Source organism: Strongylocentrotus purpuratus, unplaced genomic scaffold, assembly GCF_000002235.5.
Source record: "Strongylocentrotus purpuratus isolate Spur 01 unplaced genomic scaffold, Spur_5.0 spur5_scaffold_9, whole genome shotgun sequence".
Lineage (NCBI taxonomy): Eukaryota > Metazoa > Echinodermata > Echinoidea > Camarodonta > Strongylocentrotidae > Strongylocentrotus > Strongylocentrotus purpuratus.
The window spans coordinates 11422902-11448567 of NW_022145615.1; the positions used below are offsets into that span (position 1 = coordinate 11422902).

Below are 25666 nucleotides of genomic sequence, written 5' to 3' on the forward strand. Positions count from 1 at the left end.
TACCCCAATTTATGACATTATTTTTAAAATAATATAAAAATAAAAGATCTAAATAATAGTATACATTCTCATGTTTTATTGAATAATAATATGAAAATGTGTGTTTTACGTGACTACTAAAGCATGTGTATGCTACTATGCTTATTAACTAGGGGACCTACGCCCTTAAGTCATAAATGACAGTAATGAGGATTAATGCCGCACAAAAGGGCACTTACATAGCACATCGACACGGTTTTGATCCTGGGGCCTCACAGTTACGAGGCCATTGCTTTGTCACTGAACCATGACTGTACGCAGCGGGGGATATGGTAGGGGGCAGTTTCCATAAATTGAAGAAAAAAACAAAGAAAATGCAATAATTTTTCAATTCATTTATTGCATTTTACCCCGGTCCCCAACATAAAAAAAATCCTCTGTGTGCCCTGGGCCATAATGCATGGCCGTCCAGAGGATTTTGTTATGTTGGGGACCGGGGTAAGATGCAATAAAGTATTGAAAATTAGAAGTTACTTGCATTTAATAATGATTTTATTCACACTCACACCAAACAATCACTCCTCTCTTAAGTTAGAAAAAATGGAAGCATTGGGATTGAACAAAAAGCGGATTGTGGATCGAACTGAATTTTTTTTCTCGAGATTTCGTCGAATTTGTGCAATAATACGTTGTCACTCCGTCTAATTGCAGGACGGGGAAATTTTAAACAGGCTCAAAATTCTAGAGCACCTTTCCCGTCCAAGCCAGTCCGAGCCCGTCCAGGAAAAAAGATGCTACGTTCACTCCGTTCACACACAGTTTGAGCCCGTTGGGCAACATTTTCCACAACGTAGTGAGAACTAGTTCGGTGTGATGGGGGCTTTATATAGTTTAAAATTTATATAAGATTATAATTGACTTGAAATGATGAAAATATATTTTAAGATTTTCTTTTATACATGTATATTACAAACCCAAGTTTTGCTGCTTGGAATAGCTGTCTCTCTCTCTCTCTCTCTCTCTCTCTCCTTCTCTCTCTCTCTCTCTTTCTTTCTCCCTCTCTCTCTCTCTCTCCCTCTCTCTTTCATTTTAACTCTCCCTCCCTCCACCTCTTTTTCTCTTTCTGTCTTCCCCTCTCAATCTATCTCTCTCTCTCACTCATTCATCTAATCTCCCCTTTCTCTTCTCCCCTCAATAATCTGTACATCTGCATCCTGTATATTCTACAATTTATTAGTACAGTACCACGAAAGAAAACGCATGTGTGTAGAATAGAATAAATAATTGTATTTACATCTCAAATCATCATACATTCTTTAAAAGCTTTTCTTAAAACATTTCCTTGAGCTTTTCAGTCACGTTAGCTCCAGCCTATCTTAACTTTCGTCTTTCCAATCGTGTTCTGACGCAAAGGGACCTGTGTCGACCTTTGAGGTCAGAACCGTCTGTCACGTGACCTACCAACTCCCTTCCCGCCTGAAATCCACTACCCAAAGCAAACCTTCCAATCAGGATCACAAACAGACTTAATCGCAGAAAACACTCCAAACGACTTCCATTTCCAAGACGAAGAAAGATGTTGAATTCTAACCAGTCAAGGAAATTCTGGGACTTTGTAAGCATGTCTGGATGTCTGTGAGGACCTGACAGTCAAGTGGCTTGAGGCGTGGCTTCCTACAGTACTAAAGGACTTGATAAAATCACTCAATAATTGGTGTGATCAGACGCTTTTCAAACTTTTCTTTTAGCTTCCTACTATCTTTATCATTCATTCTCTGGCCATTGCTCTGTTCTGTCAACTTTCTTAAGTCATTTCTAATATCATTCCAAATATAAACTAAACATGATATGTAAATAACATTTCGTCACACAAAATCGGCCTACATCAAATACATAATATTGACATATCAAATAAATCAGTCGAAATAGCTTTAAAAAAATAGCTGATCAATATTCTTCTTGCCCTATCATCGGCAATTTTTCCTTCGATCTCGTCCTGGGGAACACTTTTTGTTTTGGTTCGGTATTATATTGGCTAATATTTTGACCTTTTTGTCATTAAACGGATAATCAAATATATTACCAGTTTTGTCTTGTTTACATTTTGGACTTGTTGTTTCCTAATGTAGCATTATTCATTTTGTATCTACCATTCGATTCGACGCTTTCCCTATTTTCTTTTTCATAGCACCGTACAAGTTAATTTCATTCGAAATCTTTTTGATAATCATTTCTACATTTCTCTTTCATCAATTACTTAAACACTGTGAACAGTGGCCTTTGAAAGTGTTGGTGTCAACCTGCTCTGAAATGCCTCGGTAAAAGACAACTTCATTTTTATGCTTAATTTCTGAAATTGAGATGTGAAGGCCTGAATATTTTTCATCGGCAAAAATTTCCTCTCGAAAGCATCAGTATGTAAAATATCATATAAAATGTCAGCTGGTGATCAGATAATGATTAATATATCTTATCTACCTTACGCTACAAATACAATGTCATCAATATATCAGAGCACGGGATCATGACAGGCTCTTCTTCTGGGCTTTTGCGACGGCCTTCTCAATGTGTTTCCAGGATGGACGAAGACGAGGTTTGATGTTGGTCATCTCAGCCACCAGCTCTCTCAGGATTCGGCTCTTCACCACCCTGCCCTCGATCCGACCCAGCATCTTGCCCACGGAGAAGATGTCAGTTTGAACAGACATTGGTTGTTGGTCTAACATGTATTCTGGAGCCAGATGTTGGTACAGGGTGCCATCATTGTACTCCTCTCGATCAGCGTCAGGCATGTGGCGGTGCTTGAGGGGTATTGTCTGGGTGGACACTTTGCCCATGTCGATGATGAAAGCGTGCCATCTCTTATCGCTGTAGTTCCACTGCAAGAGAACGTTGTTGGGTTTCAGGTCGTTATGCAGGAGACCTTTAGCATGCAGGACCTGTATTCCGTTGACGATGTCTGTGATGATGCCGAACCAATCTCTCTGGGTGAGTGACTGACTAGGGTGTTTTATGGCCTGGCTGAGGGAGAAGACCGCACCGGTTTCCTTGTCGCCAAGGAACTCGAGGACGAGGGAAGGAGCACCGTCGATGTCAACGACGCCGATTACCTTCGGGAAAGAAGGATGGTCGGCGAGTGTGAGGTGGACAAAGGCTTCCATGGTCGTACGAGCATGGTTGGCCTTGATGCGAATCATCCGTTTCTCGGAATCCTCCTCTTTCACCCGTACGCTTACGTACGGTACCTTGACGGCGACGGCCTCGCCTTTGTACTGCCTAAGGAACACCTTCCCGAACGCACCCTTCCCGATCTGATCCTCGTCATCATCTACCTGGGCGTCAGGTAAGAAGGAAAGGTCAGCGATGTCGATGGCCTTCAGCTTGACATCGGAGTAGATTCGCATGACCACGGCTCGGTCGACATAAGGCATGTCGGCAAACATAGTGTCCCTTTTCTCTAACATGAACTCGTGAAATCTGAAAACGAAAGTAAATACGAGTTAGGGATATTATAACTTATAACATCATAACAAGTTGCAGTCTGTGATTATGTATATTATTATATCCATTCCTTTGTAGAAAACTTCCTTTTCTTCACTTTTTTCAATTTTAATTTCTTCAAAAATACTATTAAACTGTTAAAGCTTTTTGGAAGGTTTTACAAAATATCCATCTCTTCTAATATTCGACACATCATGATCATCCAAAACGCAAAGAGATTTATCTTTTCTAAGCAGGGGTGTTGCTAACCTTTTTCTTCCATTTTCTCTTCAGTGCGTACTTATAGCTCAGAAAACACAAAAAATAAAAGAAACAAAATATTCTCTCTGAAGACACTAATATTTTTTCCCCTTTCTTTTAACCACTTCCTTTAGGAAATTGTTTGATATATCTTTGTATTCAGAAATTTGTTTTCATGTAATACTCACTCGGAGAGTTGGTATCTGAGTTTCTTGAGTAGATGTTCTTGTTTATATGTCTGGAAACGAAGATCTTTAACAGTCTCCTTCAGTTCAGTCCTTTCACGCTCTCCCATACTGCAAACAAAAATATCATCAGTGTGTATTGAAGAAAATTAATATATCTAGTCTAATTAAGTTTCGATTGATTCTAGTTGTCCATGTTAAATTTGTTTAAGTGTATCTGATCGAATCGATTCTTCAGTGCTCTTTCTACGTGATGTACATAAATAATGTGGAGCATTCGTAAGAGATATTCATATAAGCATATATTTTGTTCTTAATTTCATGAATTTTAAGAATACACTGATAATTTCTGATAATTCTAAACAGATTGCATTAATGATAAAGACATAATTTCATGTTGTCCGATGGGCTTTTGTCTATTTTGATGATGGCAGCAAATGTTTGTATTTTTACATTCCTTGTGTTCCTACAATCGATACGTGGTTTCATCTATCGAAATTAATTTAGCTATGATTTCAGATAAGATATAATCATGTTGCCTTTCCTTGCAGCACTTTATTGTAAAAGGAATCAAATTACCTCCTATCGTCACCCGAATCACCGCTCTCGAGAAAGGGATCACTCGCCTTCAACTGTACAGGGTAGAGAACGTAATAAATGGATTTAAAAAAATTAAAAATTCACATATTCTTTAGTATAGCCACCAGTCGCATGTGTTTTCATCAGATTCACTGGTGGTAACTGTTGATTTATATCGTGATTATTAATTTCATTTTAATCAATTTGAATAGGAATTTTATTCGAGAACAATTGGGGTCTGAAACCCGTAGAGCCGACAGTGGTGCGAGAAGATATTATTTGCAGGAGGCCATTTCAATTGATGATGATGATGATGATGATGATGATGATGATGATGATGATGATGATGATAATCCACAGCACTTGTATGGCGCCATTTATCTCTTTCAAACAATCAAAGGCACCCGCTCCCCTAATAGTCATGTACTACATATTTGCTTGAAAAGATGGGGTTCAGTTTAAAATCTTATTTCTAAGTTGTCACTGTTTACAAAACTGATCCATATATCGAGTTATACAACAAAAATCGAATATGAGATCAAAAACGTTCAGAGTCGTAGTTTAAAGTCAATTCGCATCAGAGAAACTGGAGAGGTGTAGACAAAACAGAAAACACTTTGTTAACAGGGATATTTTATTGGTGTATGTGAGGCCATTGAATTGAAAACCAAAAGGACATTATACCAACTTTTTGTCAAATATTATGTTGTTTTTGCTGTCTTATTCTTTCACATACCATTTCTTCAAGATTGGCTTTAGCCTTTTCCAAGTCGTTTATCTCGAGTTTCATATGTGCATTGAGTTGGCTCATGTCATCAAGCGACTGGCACAAGTCTGTGATCGTGAGTGTATCCCCAACCTTTGTCAGCAGACCACAATCAACGGCAGCAGTGTTCAGAGCAGCTTTCATCGCCTAAAGATGAAATGGAGAACAGAGGAGAAAGATTAGTAGGATTTTTTTTTTATCTGATTAGAACTACAGAATATGAGACGACTTGACAGTGGAAGGTGGAGTGGATACATGAAGTATTCATGACTTAATCATTTGTGAGAGTTAGATCTTTTTCATTTACATTAAAAAATGCAATCATCCAGTTGAATTTATGTATGTATATTCTCCAAACTCTCGCTCATTTTCTGCCTTTCTTTTGCTTCTTCTCCCCCTTTCAAGAGACAGAAAGTATTAAGAAAGATAAAATGGATAATAAAGTAAAAAGAAAAAGTAATGGATTGTACTGGAAAATAACGAATGATGGATAATTCGCTAACGGATGATAACTATTATTGCAAATTATGTTATTCTACCATCGTCCTACCGTATCCTGACAATATTTGTTCATGAGCACAGATTTTTTGTGTTCTTATATGATTCGAATATACTTTTTTATACTATTTTTTATTTCATTTAGGGTATGTTTCTTTTCAGAACTCCTGGTTATGAACTATTTAATCCACCTGCCGAACATAATGGCATTTCTATAGATGGAATCCACTGCATAAATTAGCTGTTGATATGTCTGACAAGCCTCAAGCAAGCTTTTGAGATGCTAGGGGGAACATCCTTCAAGAAGTATACAAATAAGTAGTAGACAAGTTTATTTTTTTTCGCTTTACCCTCCCTTACTATTCCTTCGAAAAGGCATCACCCCATGCACAAGAAGAAATGATCCTGGAACCAAGTAAACTTGTTTGAGATGCTTACCTCAAGCTCATCCTCCACCCCCTTCTCTCTTGTCTCCGCTTCTGTCACTTTCCCTTCGAGTACCTCCTTCAGTTTCTTCATCTCAGCGACTTTCCCTTTCAGCTCCTTCTTCTCTTTCGCCATCGTCTCCGCTTCTGCGGCCTTCGCGTCGAGTTGGTCCCGTATTTCTTTCGTTTCAGTTGCTCTCTCTTTGAGCGCCTCCATCCCTTTCTTTCTTGCAAGCGCCTCTGTAAACGTCTTCTCGATTAGATCGCTTTGCTCCTTCATTTGAAGTACCTTCCCATTAAGCTCCTGCAAGATAAAGACGTGTTTAAAAATAACTGAGTCTTATTTACCCTTTGTAGCTTTACATTTATACAAATACTGCTCTTCTTGCAGGCCCTGCAATTATCATTAACCCCAGCAATGTTGAGGTACCCTTATATACCTGGGTGGAGAGTGGCAAATGTGGAATAATGTCTTGCCAAAAGACGTGAGTGCAGGGCTGAGATTCGAACCCTCAAACATTTGGATTTATCGTTAAGATACTAAACAAATATACCACTACTCCTCCATATGAATGCAATGCTTAACTACGCCAACCGCCTTTTCCACCCCTTAGCTAAATTTAATCGCCTTTTTTTTTAATGGTCCTTATACACAAGACTTAATATACGTATAATACAGATCACAGTTCAACTTTCAGTTTACACAATAGATCTAATATTTTCTATGTATTCATTTGTACTTCTTTCTTAAAGACTGATTTTGAAAAAGAAGTTCAATTCAATTCAGTTAATTTCAGTTCAGATCAGAAGAAGTTGAGATCGTTTTTGACCATCATTGCTTTTATAACTAAGTTGTAAGTAAAATAATGATTTTTGAAGGATACCAGTGAGCAGTGATAAAATTTGGTCTTCATGAAACTATGAAATGTTTGAACGATATATTTTCTTCTAAAGCGCTATATACAGTACAAAACTGATCAAATCTCTTTACAAATCAGATTAATCAATACATGTAAACCTACAAAATAAACTACAACATTATCTTTATGCCTCTTGAATGATTCAACAAAGGTACTAGAACTTAATTCACGTGGTAGCCTATTCCATATTACAGTGCCACTGAAATGAAAACCGCAATTCTATCTATGATTAGGATGCAAACAAATTCATTAATGTTTTGAGGGAGACACGAAACACTTTCAGCGTAGATGAGGCCTACAGAATCCCGACGAATGTGCATAGTATGACTGGAGCATTTTGGATTTAAAAAACAATATATTTGATCCTTTTCCCCACCTGATTTTTCTTCTTCTGGAAATCCACTGATTTTTTAAGGCCTTTGTTACGGACTTGCATATCGGCGATATCATACTTGTAATCGGCGACCATTGATAAGCCAGTCTGGAATGGGATATTAATATTGTTATAAATCAAAATTGTAAATAATAAAGTGGTTTGTTATAGACATTTCTTCTCGTATGTGTTTTGTATAACGTAACAATGTGGGTAAAGAGTGAGTATCAATCAGATATAAAAGAGAGTAGAAAAGTTTGAAATCGAGGGAGAGAATAGAGAGGTTTTAAATTGTGCTGAAAAAATATTAGCATTAAAAGTTATTTGAAAATTAAAGATTAAATAGACGTGATTAAATCTAGGGACGGAGATGCAGAGAAGTTAAACGAAAGGGGTAAGAGAATTCAGAGGAAGAGGGACGGGAGAAACGGAAAGGGGATATTGGGGGAGATGGGAGAGATGGAGTGATGGGGGAGAGAGAGAGAGAGAGATAGAGAGAGAGATAGAGAGAGAGAGGGAGAGAGGACCAGGGGGAGACTGACAGACAGACTGACACACATACAGACAGAGAAAAAGAGATTCAGATTGACAGATAGACATACAGACAGACAAAAGACAGAGAGACAGAGAGAGGGGGAGGGGGAGTAATTTAGGTAACATAAAGTTAAAGAGGATAAAAGGGGATAAGGAGGACATTTAAAGAGAATGATAGGGTGATAGGACTAAAGGGGAAAGGTATTGATAACTGCTTAATTATCTTAGCTTACTCTAATCTTGGAAGATTGAAAACAAATTTCATACCTTGATTTCAAACTCTAGCTCCTTGTTCTTCTCTTCGGCCTCCTTCTTAAGTCCTTCCATTTCTTTCACCTTTTCCATGGCTGTCTCGGTTTTCTCAGCAAAATCCTGAAGTAGAGACAAGGTTTACATTAAAGTATATTTTTCTTAATTCAAAGTTTCTTATTTTGTCATTTTCTAGGACATGATCGAGCAACTTGTTGTAGATGAAAAAAATCATGAAATGTCAAGTTAAAAATATATTCTTAAAAATCCATTTTTGTTCAGTCTTCAACACCTTGCAACGGCTTATGCTTGTTCTTTTTATTTAGATTGATTCTCTCCATACCGATAATAGTTGTCTCATCATCAACAGCTCGTTAAGTTAACTATTTAGTTCCAAGATTATTTCATCACTCAATGTCAACATGCGTTCGTTGTTCATTATCGATTCGAGAAACGACGCTAGTTTGTGCAAATCAATTTCAGATTTTTTTTTTTGTCTTCAGAATTCGTTTTATTTGGTTTGATAGCTAGTTTGTTTTCTTGACTGCTAATAAAGCATGGGTGTGCTTGTAAGTAACCAACCAGGGGACCGATGACTTTAAGTCCTCTCCGAGGGACATTGGTAATGAGGATTAATGCCTTACTAAAGCGCATCGACTTGTTTTCGAACCCAGGACCTTCCAGTTACGACACCACTGCCCTACCACTGGGCCATCGCGTCTTCTCTCCCACACCCTCTTCTAGCTATTTTTTAAATGAAATGTATCGTTTCTTTTTACCTTGCTCTCCTGTTCGGTTATTTGAAGTTTTTCTTCCAGTTCCTTTCTTTCTTTTTGAAGCTCGTAAACTTTCTGCTTGAGCTTTTCGGCGACACCCGGGGCCAAAGCAGGTCTAGAAGTAGATTTCTACAAAGATCAAATAGAGTTACCATTTTAATATTAGTTATCAGTTTTGTGATTGTTTTCTTGTTTTTTAAACTTTTATTTGCTTGATTGATTGACTTATTCATTGTTTTTTATGTTGTGTGTATGGAATTTTCCTCTTCATATTTGCGGAATGTCCTTACTATTTAGAGCAAATGATGGACAAACACAATTTCCTCATTCCCATTCTGTCAGTGTTGCATGGTTTTCCTACACTTCAATGAGCATGTATATTATTAAGAATGCAATTATATTCGATGAATGATAGAATATTTTAAAAGAAATCTAATTTTTAAAAACATTAGGTGGATAATTGTGCATTTAGTAATATTATTAACATCATAGAATAAATATTTCTATTATCTAACTAAAGTAACACCATTATTACTAACGTCTCTTAGATAGTGATAGGTCAAGAATCGAGGAACATTTATTTTCTTCAAACATGTATTATCAAAATTAACATAAAGCGAAATGTATGTTTACAATGTAGAACGGAGGCGATAATCCCTGAAAGCGCGAGGCTTGTGTTGAGGGCGCTATAATAAAATACAAACGCAAATAATCAGCACATTTGGTTGGGTATTATTGTAACTCTTATCATCATTCCTATTGATACTATTTAACAAAATACAGCTTACCTTGATTTCACTCTCGAGCTTGATGTTTTGGTCTACAGTCTCTTTCACCAGCTTTTCCAAGTCCTTCACTCTTTTAGTGATAACCTGATTTTTCATGACCAGTTTCTAGTTGTGGTTTGAACACATGGATAAATAATGGTATTTAATGAACAATAACTTCCTACACGTACGTTATATAGTAAGAGGTAATGATGATACGAATGCATTAATAATACAAATTTAAAAGATACATTGGAAGTACTTGATTTGTTTTGTTCATCATTATAATCAGCAGCATCAACATGCGCTCTTTTTAAAGTGTTAGCATATGGGACATTTATTACGCCAATAGTAGCATTGTGATCCATCATGATCCTCGATATCCTTATAAGAATATTGATATTTGAAAACCGCTACGTATCTAGTGGAAATATACGGTATCAATGATCAATATTCCTGTTTAAAGGGACTGGGTAACTGAGACAAAGTTACCGGATCCCTTAAACGATGCCTTTAATTTCAAATTGATGAAACATGCTCTTAACTAAGGGGATTTGGAGTTGAAAAGGCTTTGAACAACATTGCTTCCAGTATTCTATTTTTAATTAGTTTTTAGAAATTTGATAAGCTATAAATTCAAACAGTAAAGCAATGACAAAGTCTTCTTTTACTTATTAGTGTATTCGTAATAGCATTGCTTGTTTTTGCTTGGGGGCCGTGGTTGCGCCAAGTTTATTCAATAGCTATTTTGATATGATGTTCTTATGGATGTATCTTCAAAATGTATAATCTTACCGAGCTCTCATTTTCGGCCTTGCTGAGTTTCTGTTCCAGATCCTTCTTGATGTTCTGAAGTTCCTCGGTTTGTTCATCTGGCTTTTCGACTTTGTCAGGAGGCACAGCTGGGCTTAGATCTGATTCCTGTAGAGAGAAGAGGTTCTTGTTAAAGTAGTTGAATTGTTCTTGACGGCTACAGTACATACATTGGCAGTAATGATAAATTAAAAGCTAATTATATAGTAAGAGTGCTGAATGATCATATAGCATTGTATACTGCTTAATTATGAGTATTACAATCATTTTCACCCCTGTTTTAATAAAGCTCTAATGAAAAAGGCAGATGTCCAACTTTCAAAAAGGGGTTACATGTGTAGGGAAACACATTGTTCTATGAAAGGTTAATTGTCCTATAAAGTTTAAAGCGTGGATTGCATGTTTATTAACAATTATGTTTATATTAACAAACACGATCAATATGCGCAGTAACCCATGATGCAGTAGAATCGCTTTTTTCGCCGTCTCTCTATCTCTCTCTATGGTTTACCTTCTGACTTTGCTTCTGGGCCTGGGTGAGTTGCCTGGAGAGATCTTCATTTTCCTCCTTCAGCTTCATGGCGAGTGTCATGTGTCTCTCACTTTCCTCAGTAGCTGCCGCCAGGTATTCCTCAAATTGCTGTCGAAAAATGTAGAGGGATTACATTTTGATGCAATAGAATGGCTAAGTATTGCTAAAATTGCTCTCAAAACGCTCACTATATCATATTTTTACCAAATTGATTGAGATCATAATTTTGGTGATTAGATTTCGATCCAAAGGAAACCATAGATTCTATGTAGGCCTACAAAATTAATGTGTTATTTCTGTTAAAAATGAAAATAAACAACAAGTTGATAATTTAACATTTATATGAGCTTATATAATCTTGATCGTCAAATGGCATATATTACCTGACACACAATTTGACGGCCTTCAAGTTGTCTCGTTAGATTGGCCTTTTCCTTCTCCAATTTTGATGATTCCTCCTTGAGCTTTACGGTCTCACATGCTGATTTCTTCTTTAAATCCTGAGAAGGAGGCGAAAAGGAGAAATGTAAACTTCATTTCAAAACATGACAATTTTTGTAGGTAATGTGAATTTCGTCAAGAAAAAAAAAAGGAAAATGAGTGATATACGGTCATACGGATGATTTCTATTTCAAAACACGAATTAATGATGGACTTGCTTAAAATTCATCAGTATTAATAATCAATATTATTCACATTGTCTTTTTCTATTCATCTTGAAAGGGTTTACCAGAACCAAATCAAATTATAGATTTAACACTCTTGCTAGCATTTTTACCCTACTTATTATCAGTCAGTGAGCTCATGCTAAACAAAGCTGTGTTGTGTGAAAGTCCTATTACCTCTTTTCAGTAAGAAACGGGTGACGGTTCGCTTATTATTATTATTATTATTTATTCGGCAAAACAAAGTGTATACAGAGGATTACATAGAAGAACAAATCATACAAAACAAAGGATGAAAATCATCGTGATTCCCATGAGCATTTACAAGTTGCCAGGAATGGGGCAGGCAAACTAAATCACCGAAACCGTGAAGGTCCCCCATTCCGAAGTTTAGTTTTGTTTGATTCATATCATTTTATTATGTATCATTTTTTTGTAGTTTACCTCTTGCTCTTTTGCAGCATTCTGAATTTCTTCAGCCAGTTCTTTCTTCTCTTTTCGAAGTTCAGCGATTTGTTCCCCAAGCTTTTTGGTAGCGCCTTGAATCTCAGCCGCTCTAGATTTGGCTTCCTAAAAGGAAAAACAACAATTGTGATAGGCACACCTTGTCAATAGTTTTCTTTTAGCTTTAAGGTACTGTTAAATCGATTCTTTTAAATTAAAAGCACATTTGTTCACTCAAGATGAACAGTTTAATATTTTACCATGTTAAACCTAACTCAGCAAATAAACTTAAACCCTATTCCATATAGAATATCCTAATGTTCAGTATCATTTATTAATTATTGAGATTTTATGCGACTTTGTTTACGTAAGCCTATTTTGTCTTGGTCATTTTGGTTGTCTATTACCATACCTTGCAATCAGTTTGACAGTTTCCAAGTTGTTTCAGGAGATTGGCTTTTTCTTTCTCCAATTTGGCATATCTTTCTTGGAACCCCAGGAATTCACGGGCAGATTTCTCCCGAAAATCCTTAAGACGAACAAATAGAAAAATAAGTGCAAATCAAACTTTGTAAACACATAAACGATTTTAAATACTGTTAAAATCTCTTAATGTCGCCAAATAAATAAGGGAAAATAAATACATTTCCCCGCTAAATATATACTAAACAGTAATTTATTATTTTGAATTTATTATAGATTTATGTCAAGTCAGATTCATTGAAAAGGTTGGATTAATTTACCAGTGTCAGCATTTATACGATGTTCTTAATTAGTGCATGAGCTAAAGCAAGATTTTTGAGATTCAATTTATAGATGAGATTTCAAAATCCTACGAATTCACGAAAATACTCTTTTTAAAAATATTTAGTTCAATTCAATTCCATTCAAATATGACGTCATTAAAAATAGTATAGACAGGAAAAGATAAATCTTAAATACATTATAGGCTAGGACATTTAAGAAGCAAATGTGCTTGTAAAAGTGAGGTCCTTTTCAAATAAACACAATATTAGATAAGTTACCAAAAAAATAAAAAGTACAAGGAATATATATATTATTTCTCAATTTGTTATAACGACCATAAACTACAGCAGATATCAACCACATAATGGTTGTTAGTTATACACAGTTATTTCACTTTCATCATATTTACCTTGCGGTCTTTTTCGACAGTCCGAAGTTTTTCTTCAAGTTCTTTCTTGTCTTTCTGAAGCTGTGCGATTTGTTTTTCAAACTTTTCGGTAGCTTCTAGAATATCAGCTGGTGAGAAATTTGCCTCCTAAAATTAACGAACCGATTGTAATTAGCACCCCTTGTCATTTCTCTTCTTCTTACGTTGTGATATATTAAACACAAATCAAACGATAAACCATAGTACCCTGTTCCTGATTTTTATAATAATTATCATCATGGTGTACGCTTAAATCTACATTTAAAGAGAAGATTGAGTTCTGGTAGCCTAAAGATGTAAACAGGAGTGTGAATGTTAGTTTGAAAGAAATGTCATAGTTGAAAAACGCCTCCTGCAAAGGATTTCCCTTGAAATTCCTCATATTCGCAATATAACGGGCAACAACTGACAGATGTCAACCACATTTTGACAGTGTTAACGCCACAAGTCTGTGTAGTCCCATGTACCCATTCTGTGCACAGCACATGTAATTTTCAGCACAATCTATTTTGTTTCCATTTTTATTAGTCAAGAAACCCCACAGTATATATTAAATCTTATGTTGTACTATAAACATCATTACTTTTCCCTGTTGTTTCCAGTGAGTTTCTTTCACCAATGAAATCGTATAACAATCATTAAACTTTTATCGTTAATAATTTTAATTATATCAGGCGGAGATTATAACCTATGTAGCACCGATGATGCGTGCCCATACCTGACTTAAAAGTTGAAGGTCTTTGAATTCTTCAAAGAGATATGTCTTTTCTTCCTTCCATATCTGAGCTTCTTCTTTGTGTTCTTGCCGCTGCCGCTCCAAAGCCTCATCCAAATCCTGGAGAAAAATTATCGGGATAATGCAAACTCCACCTTCAAAATGCTTCAAACGTGACAAATCTGTCATCTATGATCTACTCATTAAGTTCCGTCGACAGAAAACGGAAAAACAAAGATGCAATATTTCCTTGACGTTTATCAATATTATCTTTCTCTTTAACAGATTCATGCATGATGACGTATTAACAAATAAGCGAAGAGTCCCCCCCCCCCAGGCCAGGGGTGGGGTAGGGGAGGGGGTGGCAATAGGTGACTTGTATCTAGGGCCTTTGCTGTTGAAGCAACAACAACAAAAATCCTCGTCCTTGAGATTAGGTCCTGTATACGTCAGCTTCCAAAATATGCTGAATACGCCATTTTTCACATACTACATTTTTTACCTGGCATTTTAGGAAACTTTTCTCCAATTCTCCCAAGAGTTCATCGTCATTTCCTTTTCGAATAAGCCTCAAAGCCCGTTTCAGTTGATCATTCCTTTCTACCACAGACTCCAATGATGTATCCGTTTCCTGTAAGGTTGGTCGAAGAGAGCTATTAAAATGGTTTGATCTAAAGAGCACTTTGAAATGTATATTACAGAATATGATTGAGTATTCTTACTTTTAATGAAGAACTTGATAAACGTTAGTTTCACAATCATATTTCGGACCTATTTTCAATAAAACTGTTTTCAACACATTAATGAGACATCTGAAAGGTGTTTTGTGTATTTTTGTAGCTCGTGTAGACATATTCTTGGAGTAAGATATAACATATGGTCCTTAATACACTATTAAACGAATTCAGGGATTTGTTTTCCAACTTTGTTTTCAATCACGAAGGCCAAAGTCATTCATCCGTCTAGTGGGTCTCATTCGACCATAAACATAACTTCTGAAGAAGACAGTAAGTCAATTTCGCTCGCTACTCATTTAAGGAAGCGACTTTACACCCCTAAAAGATGTTCCAGCTATAAAAAAAAAAAGGGGGGGAAGGGTTAACATTAATATTAATCATTTGCGCCTCGTTACTCATTTAAGGAAGCGACTTTACACCCCTAAAAGATGTTCCAGCTGTAAGAAAAAAAAGGGAAAAAAAGGGGGGAGGGTTAAATTTAATATTAATCATTTGCGCCTTCCCCATTGTGTTACAATGCCCTTAAATAAATCATGTATGTCATATTTTGATACATTATATTGCTTGATTATTTGCTGAATATGGGGAAAATTAAGAAAATAAACATTTCTTTAAATTGAATTGAGAAATTAATTTTCAGGTATACGATTCCCTCACCACGCAAAGGTCGCGTAGGGCTGCCATTTCACGTATCATGTAATCGTTCTCAGCCTGCAGCTCAGTGACCTGCTTTTCGCTTTCCTCCTTCACAGACTTGAGTTCACCTTCCGATGCCTGTACCAAAAGAAGGAGAAAAGTTTGCAGATAATCACGAGTACAGACAATAATATGCTGTTCTTGTATAATGCGTATCATATTATGATATAACATCTCTGTATGCTTTTCCAAAGGAGTTTGGATGATACTATTTCCCCGGTTCTAGCTTCGGCAACTGCAGCGCTCAGTGCCTTTGAGGATGACTTCCTACTCACTCACTACACCTGGGTCGAGTGTGGCAAATGTAGATTAACATCCTGCCAAAGGACGTTAGTGCTGGGACAGGGATTCGAACCCCGTATATTGTGGGTCAGTCCGGGCAACTTCTCAAGTAGCCCACGGCACCTGTACAAGAGAACGCGATCACAAAGACTTTCAAGAATCGAGTGCAGTTTCAATACCCTGATGTCTTGCCTTTAGAAAAATATATGGATTATGAAACGTTTTATTGTCATGCTACATTACAAATTACTTATCAGAACCCCCTTCCAATGGGAAAAAAATATTATAATATTTATAACCCCTGTTTGGGGGAAGGGGGGGGGGCTCAATTGTTGTTTTACCTTGCGTTCTTTATCAGCAGCCTGAAGTTTTTCTTCTAATTTCTTTTTCTCTTTCTGGAGCCCGGCAATTCGCTCGTCAAGATTTTCGGTTCCACCTTGAAGCTTAGCCGGGTTAGAATTGGCCTCCTGAAAGCAATGAACAATCTTAGTCTGGTGGAGCTTGTAAATTGTTTTGTCTTGGTTACGCATTGGGTAATTTTTAAAAGAAATCGTTAGATAAGATATAATCCATGATCCTGATTATTATCATAATCATCAACATGGTCTACATTGGTCTATCATGTCCTGGGTATACTTTACACTCATTGCGATCGTTTTGGAATTATCATGTACTTATAAACAGGACTGTGGTGGTTTCTGTTTGGTACGTATTGCGTGGACATTTTCTATTATTTTATTTACATGCATCTATGTGATAATGATCATCAATGCTCACTACCTGCAATACACCTTGACGATCTTCGAGTTGTTTCAAGAAATTGGCTTTTTCTTTCTCCCATTTGGCAACTGTTTCTTCGAACTCTTCTTGTTCTTCTTCCAATGCCTCTTCTTTTTCCTGAAGAAGAAAAGTTAGAAAAGGGAGAAGATGTTCTTTCTTCGAGGTCAAAACATGATAGTTATTCAGTATAAACTCCAAATTTAGTCCAACACAAAAATAACATTTAAAACATTGGAATATTTTTTTTTTATTATCGTTAAATTTATATAAATTAATTTCACAGCAATTCTTTTCCATACGGATTAATTCATAGGTTCACGCAAAATTCCGCCGTCTCCATTTTCTTTGAAAAGTGTTAAACAGGGATTTTAATGATAATAATGGTTATAATAACAATAACAATAATAAAGATAATACAAATAGTAATATTGGATATAGTTTTATAATAAGCGCACATATCCACCATGAAATGTGCTCAAGGTGCCCAAGCATAACCCCGGCTCTGCTAGATTACCGATGTCGGTGCTCACAGCATTCAAGGAATTCGTTCCTACCGGTAGTGGCAAAATGCAGATCAATATCTTGCCAAAGGACATTAGTCCACCGTGGCGGGACTCGAACCGTGAACCATGTGATCCACAGTCCGGAGACGTATCCACTACACCACGACACCTCTACAAGATAACAAGTTATTACCTTGCATTCTTGGAAGCTTTTCATCAGCTCTTCATATACTTCCTCATTCTTTCCTCCCTGTGCCGAAATTGTTGCCTGAACCATGTTCTTATTCTCTTCTTTTAACTCCTCAAGTGTCTCCTGTAGCTCCTGTGGGTGTAAATAAAGGGAGGTTAATGATTTTTGGTCGGTAGAGAGAGATATGTATTATTTCTTCTTGTTTAAAGGGGAGATGCTCAATTAGCTCTACAATATTTAATTCTACTCGAACGTCCATTCCATGGTCATGCTAATGTTAAAAGACAGGTATTTAGAAGTTTGTTTTTTTTAATCCTCGAGGCATGTTCAGGAGTAAGACTTCCATAATGGTTTAGATATGGAGGTATTACATTTCTCTCTGTTATGAGTTTTATTATTATTATTGTCTTTTTCATTGCATATCTTGTTATGAATATTGCAAATACATTCTACTTGGAACATTCATGGTTTTGGTGTGAGTTGAGAAATCATCATGGAGCGAATAAATCAACAGATTTTGGGTAAATCTTTACTTATTTCATATGATAAAAATTGTCAGACAGGAAATGTATGACGTAGTATTACCCTTGGTAACAAAATTATTTTTGTATTATTACCTGGCAATTTGTGCGGACAGTTGCGAGTTCAGATGAAATGGAGTCATTCTTCGCCTGCAGCTTGGAAACGTTCATCTCGCTTTCCTCTTTCGAAGATTTGAATTCATCCTTCAACTCCTGTCCGAAAGAAGGGGTTTAAGATGTGAAGGAGAACGAGTTGTTATAGAGATTTATACACATTTTTAGTGATTCAAACAAGATCTCACTACATTATTTTAAAAATCTTTGTATTATTACCTTGCAATTAATGCGGACAGTTGCGAGTTCAGATGAAATGGAGTCATTCTTCTTCTGCAGCGTGATAACTTTCATCTCGCTTTCCTCTTTCGAAGATTTGAATTCATCCTTCAACTCCTGTCAGAAACAAGGGGTTGAAGATGTGAGGGAGAACGAGTTGTTATAGAGATTCAAACAAGATCTCACTACATTATTTTAAAAATCAATAATTAAAGATCGGTGGCAGCTTTAATTTCATGACCGAAACATATATATATATATATATATATATACGCCTCAAAAACGAACTGAAAAACCCCTGAAAACTTCAAAACTCTTTCGCAAGGAGTAAGAAGAAGACAGCTAAGGTTCACTTTCATTACGCTATTGTAATGCATTTAGAAAAATTGTTCGAATTATGTAATATATCATTGTTTATTTCGTATATTTAAAAGGGTGATTTACAAGGCTTTTGGAATTGTCTTGGGTTGATTTCTTGAAAGTATTTGCGATCGTTATGGAATAATCATTGTAAATTTGAATTATATAATAATCATTGTTAATCTAGTTTTATATTTAATCTTTTGAGGGTTGGTTATACATGTACCTGGTAGTTCCTAGCGGCAATTCCAATTTCACCTGAGAGGCTATGGTTCTTCTCGGCTAATCCGTCGCCTATTCTATGGACACGTTCTATTCTCTCTTGCATTTGCTATAGATGTCAAATAAAAGATAGCGTTTCAATGTTATGTTGACAACAGAGATGGGGATGGAAAGAAGGTTAATGCAGGAAGACGAAGGGATTCGCCATACACAAATGAAATAAAGGTAATGACATGCATTCCCTAACCAAATCCTTAACCACAATTTTTAAATAAAAAAATGTTCGGGGCCTCGTGACCTTAAAAATATGATTGTCTGTACCTCAAGTTGTTTGCGAGCTTCTGCGAGTTCAGCTGTGAGCACATCCTTCTCTTTCGCCGCTCTCTCAGCAAGTTCTTTGCGAGCTTTCGTCATTTCTTCTAGCTCCGATGCGGATCTTTCATTCAGGTCCTACAAAGATAAAAGGGATGAAAGTGGAAGTATTTGCTCTCTAAATTATATTTACTCTCAAAATTTGGAGTGGTTTCCGTTTGGAGAAGTTAAAAAACGAAGTGACTAATAATAATAGAACTCTTTGAATTAAGGGAGTAAGAATATGATTTTAAAGCATTTCAAATTTGTTTTAGGCACATCCCATTTTCAAAGTTATATACCAGAAGTCTGATTATTAAGGCAATATGTTTGTCAGCGTATTTCGACGAGTGGGCAACAGATTTAGGACCGAAAACGTTTGCATGCATTATGTTTCTCGAATTTCGCAATTGATTAAAATGCACGAAAGTTTCATGTCGCGGAATAATTGAACCACTATCATTTGACACAAAATTAAATATTTGCAATTTGCGGAATGTTTCTTGTGGAATGGCATTCCATGGTATTTCGGTTTGACAGTAATAACCCAATTATCTATATATCTTCGATTTGCTTCTTTGCTGGAAATGATAGTTTTCTCTTTTTTTTCGTTACAACTTGTGTTATGTTTATACCTGATATTGCTGTTGAGCCTTCTTAACTTGAGCTGTAAGTTCCTCATTCTGCTGTTGTTCTTTCCCCTGTTCCTCAGCCGAGAGTTTCTCCTCCAATTCCTTTTAAAACAAAAATAATTTTAAAATGTTGCATTTCAGAGAGAAGGTGATAGAGAGGAGAAGGAGAAGAAGTGGATGAGGAGGGGAGAGAGAAGGGGAAGGAAGGGAGAGAGAGAGAGAGAGAGAGAGAGATAGAGAGAGAGAGAGAGAGAGAAGGGGAGTGAGGGAAAGAGAGAACAAATGAAAGGAATAAAGCATTGAAGAAAGTAGCCAATGCAAGTGTGAAAGATAGAGAAATCGACAGAGAACAAAAGCACATCGTGTTTTGTCTCTGCTAATAATAAGTATTAAAGGGCATTCCAAAGCTCACAGAAATGAAAAATCAAATAGGAAAACATAATTTCAAAATTATCAATGGCAAGATAACACAATCTTTTTATCACATATTATTGCTGAAACCTATTATGCAAGTAAATGTGGTAGATTTCCATCAAAATAAGGCTATTAACCTTGTGGAGTCATCAACAAAACGCAAAAGCAAAACTATATTCAAAACTAAAACCAAAAAGATTATTTAATATTATTAAAGTTATTTAATAGTCAATGATCAAATTTGAAAGACATCGAAGCATCCTATTTTGTATTTACAAGTAGCTGTTTTTTTTGTCTTCTATAATACCTGGCATTTTTGTCGGGCATCTTCAAGGTGCTTGGAAAGTTGAGACTTTTCATCGCTGAACTGCCGTGTCAGAGCCTGGCGTCTCTTACCTTCTTCGTTGCTTGATTCAAACTGGTCCTTTAATACCTGTACGAAAACGATATTATTTTTTTTTGGGGTGTTATTTTGATCTTTTCATCATTATTTCTTTAGAGTCTGAATTTCTTTTTCGGACTCCTATTTTTGATAGTCTCATACTTACTTTGCATCGATACTTTTCGGATAAAAATGAATGTATTTTTCTTCCTTTAGTCGTCAATTGGCATCACATGAAGAAAAGAGATTAAAGTTCAAACATTTTCTGTTTTTTGTACGTAGTATAAATCCTATTGTTTTGCTTGTTTGTTTGTTTGTTTAGTGATTATTCTTACCTGATATTTCTGGCCAGCTGTTTCAAGTTGGGCTGAAAGAAGTTCCTTTTCTCTTGTCAAGCTCCCCACGAGAAGTTCAAGTCGGTCTTTCTCTTGATTTACTGCTGAACAGCTCTTCTTCAATTCCTTTAAAACAGGTATATTAATACGTTGAATAATTATTGTGTGATGGTTCCATATTCTATAACATAAACCGGCGGTCAATTTGTCTGTATTGGGGTTAACCTGTTATGAATTCTTTGTGATTCCCATTTCTCTGTCCCTTCAATCTTTTGAAGTATGGCTTCAGAACCTGTGCTTAACACTACCGTTTTGCAAATTTCGAATTTCAACCCGACCCGATGGTTTTTAAAAGGAAATGTCGGTTATTTCTGCTTTTTAACAAATAGTCAAATGATTGTATAACTTACAATATTTTACTTATCTCACTTAACATTACGTTATTTATTTATTATCCATAGCAAAATGGTTTTGTTTGTGTATTGTGATTAGTTGGTTTTTCTTGTTCTAGGGGAGGGGGTGAAATTCTTCAGGATTAGGCTCTCCCACCTCCCCCTTCAAAATACTAAAGTAGTATCGCTAAACTCTTTACAATGCATTAGTTCGAGCAAAAGTTGCTAAAAAGTCGCAATCCGTCGGGAAATCAGGAAAAGGACAGCACCTTTTTTTGTGGAGTGATTAGAGTTTTACAACTAATATTAAGGCTTCCTGTGTGGATAAGATGTATTAATATAAACTAACAAACCAACTAACCAAACAATCAAACAAACAAACATACCTCAGAGTTAGACTCGAGTTGTTCCTTCTCTGCAAGGAGCTGCTCTATATTAGCCTGTCGCTGCGAGACCTCATCAGAAAGGCGCTGAAAATATCAGTAAGTACAAGTATGTTTAATCATGACTCATTTATGCAGGTCTTTAGCATTAAGGAGAGATGAATATATCATTCGTTTTTTTTTTTAATAAACAGGGATATGATAATATGACACAGAAACTATCCAATACGTGACTGCTAATTTTAAACTTGTACATATATGTACCTTGATTAATAACAAATTTATGACTTATACCTGATTTTCTGCCTCTGTTTGGTTCTTCTGGCTCTGTAAATCGACAAATTCCTTCTTCAACTCCGTGAGATGATCTTCGGTCTTGGTATTTTTCTCCTCTAACGCCTAGTTATCATTGTTGAAAAAATTGCGATAACAAAAACAAATTATGGATATGAATATTTAGACGAAAATTCTAAAAAAAAAAAAAAAAAAATTATCAACAAAATTATTTCTATGCTTCCATAATTGTTCACTATGTCTGCTTGGTCTTTAGCTTGCGTTTTGATGATTGAAATCTCCGAAACAAACATTAAAGGTTCCGTGTGTAAATAATGTAGTGATTACTTTTTCAAAAAAGGACTAAGAAAAAGACATACCTTTGAGTGAGCCAAGAGTCGTTCCTTCCCCGATATGAGCTGCTCCTTATCAGCGTTATGTTGTGAGACCACATCAGAAAGCCACTAAATAAGTACGATTAGTTTGATATTATACATAGATAAGTCGTTAGAAATATTATTACTCACTAAATGCACAGAAGTGGGATCCTCTTTTAGGAGTAATATAACTTCGATCACTTCGTTTGGAGTTGATTCGAATGCATTCAACTTCAGAGTAAGTGATACCTTTAATAATGTATTTGCAGTCGTTACCATTTTGAACAGTGATAGGACTAGGTATATTGTTGCGACGATTAAGCGCAATAAATTAAAAATACCAGTGGGAAATGTTCGTCCGCTATTTGAAATTCAACCAAGTTAAAGATCAATAATGTCATGAATATTCTCGAGGAATAAAGACGTAAATGGTAAATGGTTGAGAAGAGTCGATTTTGAACATTACTTATAAAAAAATATGGTTTAAAAACTTTGGGTAGAATCTTGATAACAACAATTATTATTTGTACCTGATTTTCTGAATCTGCCTCTTTCGTTTGTCTCTGTAAATTGGCAACATCCTCTGTCAGATGACTGAGACGATCTGTGGTGTCTAAGAATTTCTTCTCTAACTCCTATTTAGCATGAAACGAGAAATGAGATTAATAAGTTGCAGAAAATACCGATTGGTAACGCTATTTATTGTTGTCTGTGTTTTGCCTATTCATTTATTTTTCTTCATAATGTATTCATGTATGAATTCATTTATTCATTCAATTATTTGTTTGTTTTTTTGTAATCATTATCTTAAGAACTTACCATGGAATAAGATTTCAACTGTTCCTTCTCTGACAGGAGCGGCTTAATGTCGGCCTTTAGGTCCTTGATCTCAAGTGAAAGACGCTGAAAGATATTGAATATGATATTTTTCATAATATATACGTTTCGTTTGTCTTTAGTATAAATGTAATGACAATTATGATTATTACATATTAAATTCGATTGATTGAAAAGAAGGTGTGATGTTTGTTTGTATAATATTTAATTATTCGTTTGGTTTACTTTGTCTATAATGTTTATCAGTAGGTGTGATAGCAAAGCTAGTATAGTTTTTTCGGGGCTCCGTCGCTACAAGCTTTTGTATATACAAGGATTTCGTTTATGGTAAATAAATGCCATTTTAGCTAAGCTGAATTGAATTGCAGATAAGAATCTGAATAATATCATGAAATAAATAAGATTTATGTCAGGAAAAATGTTGTCTTTCTGGTTAAAAAGTATCCAAAATTTCTCATAATATAAAGACGTAATTCAACATTTACTTCATACAAAAAGTATCTAATTCCATTTTAAACGCTGCTTCATACTGTAAAAGATCTTTAATAGTTCTATAAACACCTGAAATATTAATATCGATTATTTGTACCTGATTATCTGAATCCGCCTCGTTCTTCTGGCTCCGTAAATCGGCAACATCCTTTCCGAGCTGGCGGAGACGATCTTTTGCCTTCGAATATTTTTCGCCTACGGTCTATTCATCATGAACAAGGTATTCCAATTTTATAAAATTAATATACAAGATGGAGACCCATCATTTGGTGGTTTGGGGATCCAGGCTGAGTATAGGCCTTCTTTCCCTTCAATATAAATTTTGACCCATATACTGCACCACCCAATGTGCAACTTTATAAATTAATTGTTATCATCTCTTTATTTATTATTGTTTGAATGTCAATATTATAGTATGCATGTAATGGAGTATTCAAATATTGCCATACAACTCTATGCATATTCTTAAGTATCATAGGAATTTATTAAGTGATTATTAACATCTCTCTATAATTATGATCAAGTTCAAGAGTGATTTTATCACTTCTTAACACATTGGATGTCCCCCTGAATGGGTTTAAAGTCTCGCCCATTCCTCGTTTAATGACTAACCATCTGTTTAGGGTCAGAAGGGCGTTAACTCCTAACGCCCTCCTGGCCCTCAACGGGCAGACTAAATATGTTACCTTGAGTTTAGAGTCTAGTTCGATCTTTTGAACTTGTACTTCAGAAACCCTCTTCTTGGATTCAAAGATCTCTTCATCTGCTTTGGATATGGTGTCCTTTGAATTAAATTTTGAAGAAAAAAAATGTAATAGTTGTTTAACCTACTTTGTCTTCGAATTGCGTCTTTGAATATAACTTCTTTGTACCTGTATATCCATGATCGTTCATTGGTTCAATAATGATATTAGCTTTAATCTATACAAGTTACACTTTTCATTAAAAACAACAATACTACAATATTTTATTAAACATATCACTAATATTATTACTACTTCTTGTTCTTCAGCTACAATTTTATAATCCTGATTGTCTTTTTTATAATTCATCGAATACATCTACTTTTTAAATCACTATCCTCATTATTATGCAATGATCTACCTTCAGCTTTAGCTCCAGCTCGAACTTCTGTTCTTTCAGGTCTTCAATCTCTTGTTTCAGTTCGTCCTCACAATGGTTGGTCTTGCGGTCTTTAGAAAATGAGTTCTGGAAATGAAATGAAGTGGGGAGAAGTATAGAGAGTTTTGATACAATATTCGCACATGAAATTAATTTATATTATGTTGACATGGTTCCTTTCAGTTTAGGGATGATCATTATTATCAGTATAGACCATTCCTATAATGTTCCTTATCGTATGAAATATGCATTTCAAAATTTCAATCCAATCCTCAAAGTATGTTAATAGCAAATTTGCAGTTACAGAATGCTTCACAATATTTATCTGGAAGTATAACATTTGGGCAGCCCTGTCTTGGTAGCCTACAGTAGAAAACTGATTCCCCATCAGCGGGCCATGATAGAGCGCCGAATCCGGACGGGGTACGCCCTCTCCATTATTTACTAGCGCTTATAATTATTTTCATCATGCTAATAAAATGATACATGTTAATTACAATTTCAATGTATGACATTATAAATGGTCAGTTTACCTGTATCTCTTGATACAACTCATCTTTCTCTTTCTGCATGTTTCCAATGTCCTGCTCCAGCTTCAAGACATAGTAGTCCCTTTCATGACCATTAGAGCGAAGATTCTGAAACGAGGGTTATAAAGGGGGGGGGGAAAAAAAAATCAATTTTTTTTGCAAGATAACGAGTAAATTCAAACGGAGGATTACATGTATGGCTATTAAAGTTCGATGTGACGTAAGTCAATATAATTTTTTTCTTCTTCTTAATCTTTTAAAATATATGTTAAGAAGAGTTTGTATTCTTACCTTAAGTTCTTGGTCGAATGATTTCTTCTGAAGTTTCAGGGCATTCTGGTTTAGTTTTGATGTCATGAAGCCATCCTGAAATGAATATTTTCAGTA

General features: G+C 35.7%; 2 protein-coding genes across 2 annotated transcripts; both read right to left on the bottom strand.

Moving 5' to 3' along the window:
* Positions 1 to 1284: 1284 nt before the first annotated feature.
* Positions 1285 to 8345, bottom strand: LOC105439164. Its single transcript, XM_030977107.1, has 6 exons — positions 8268 to 8345; positions 6187 to 6477; positions 5221 to 5397; positions 4485 to 4537; positions 3909 to 4016; positions 1285 to 3456 (listed from the first exon to the last, which is right to left on the bottom strand). Exons 1-6 carry the CDS (start codon positions 8343 to 8345, stop codon positions 2502 to 2504), a joined length of 1662 nt encoding a protein of 553 aa, XP_030832967.1. The 3' UTR covers positions 1285 to 2501.
* Positions 8346 to 14108: 5763 nt separating this feature from the next.
* Positions 14109 to 25264, bottom strand: LOC105438974 (golgin subfamily B member 1-like). The gene is made up of 19 exons (XM_030977108.1): positions 25247 to 25264; positions 24732 to 24836; positions 24314 to 24409; positions 23725 to 23829; positions 23118 to 23201; positions 22829 to 22933; positions 21943 to 22047; positions 21652 to 21735; positions 20464 to 20589; positions 19746 to 19844; positions 19081 to 19209; positions 18178 to 18294; positions 17941 to 18057; positions 17327 to 17455; positions 16631 to 16747; positions 16192 to 16317; positions 15530 to 15646; positions 14638 to 14766; positions 14109 to 14255 (listed from the first exon to the last, which is right to left on the bottom strand). Exons 1-19 carry the CDS (start codon positions 25262 to 25264, stop codon positions 14109 to 14111), a joined length of 2055 nt encoding a protein of 684 aa, XP_030832968.1.
* Between the last annotated feature and the right edge of the window lie 402 nt (positions 25265 to 25666).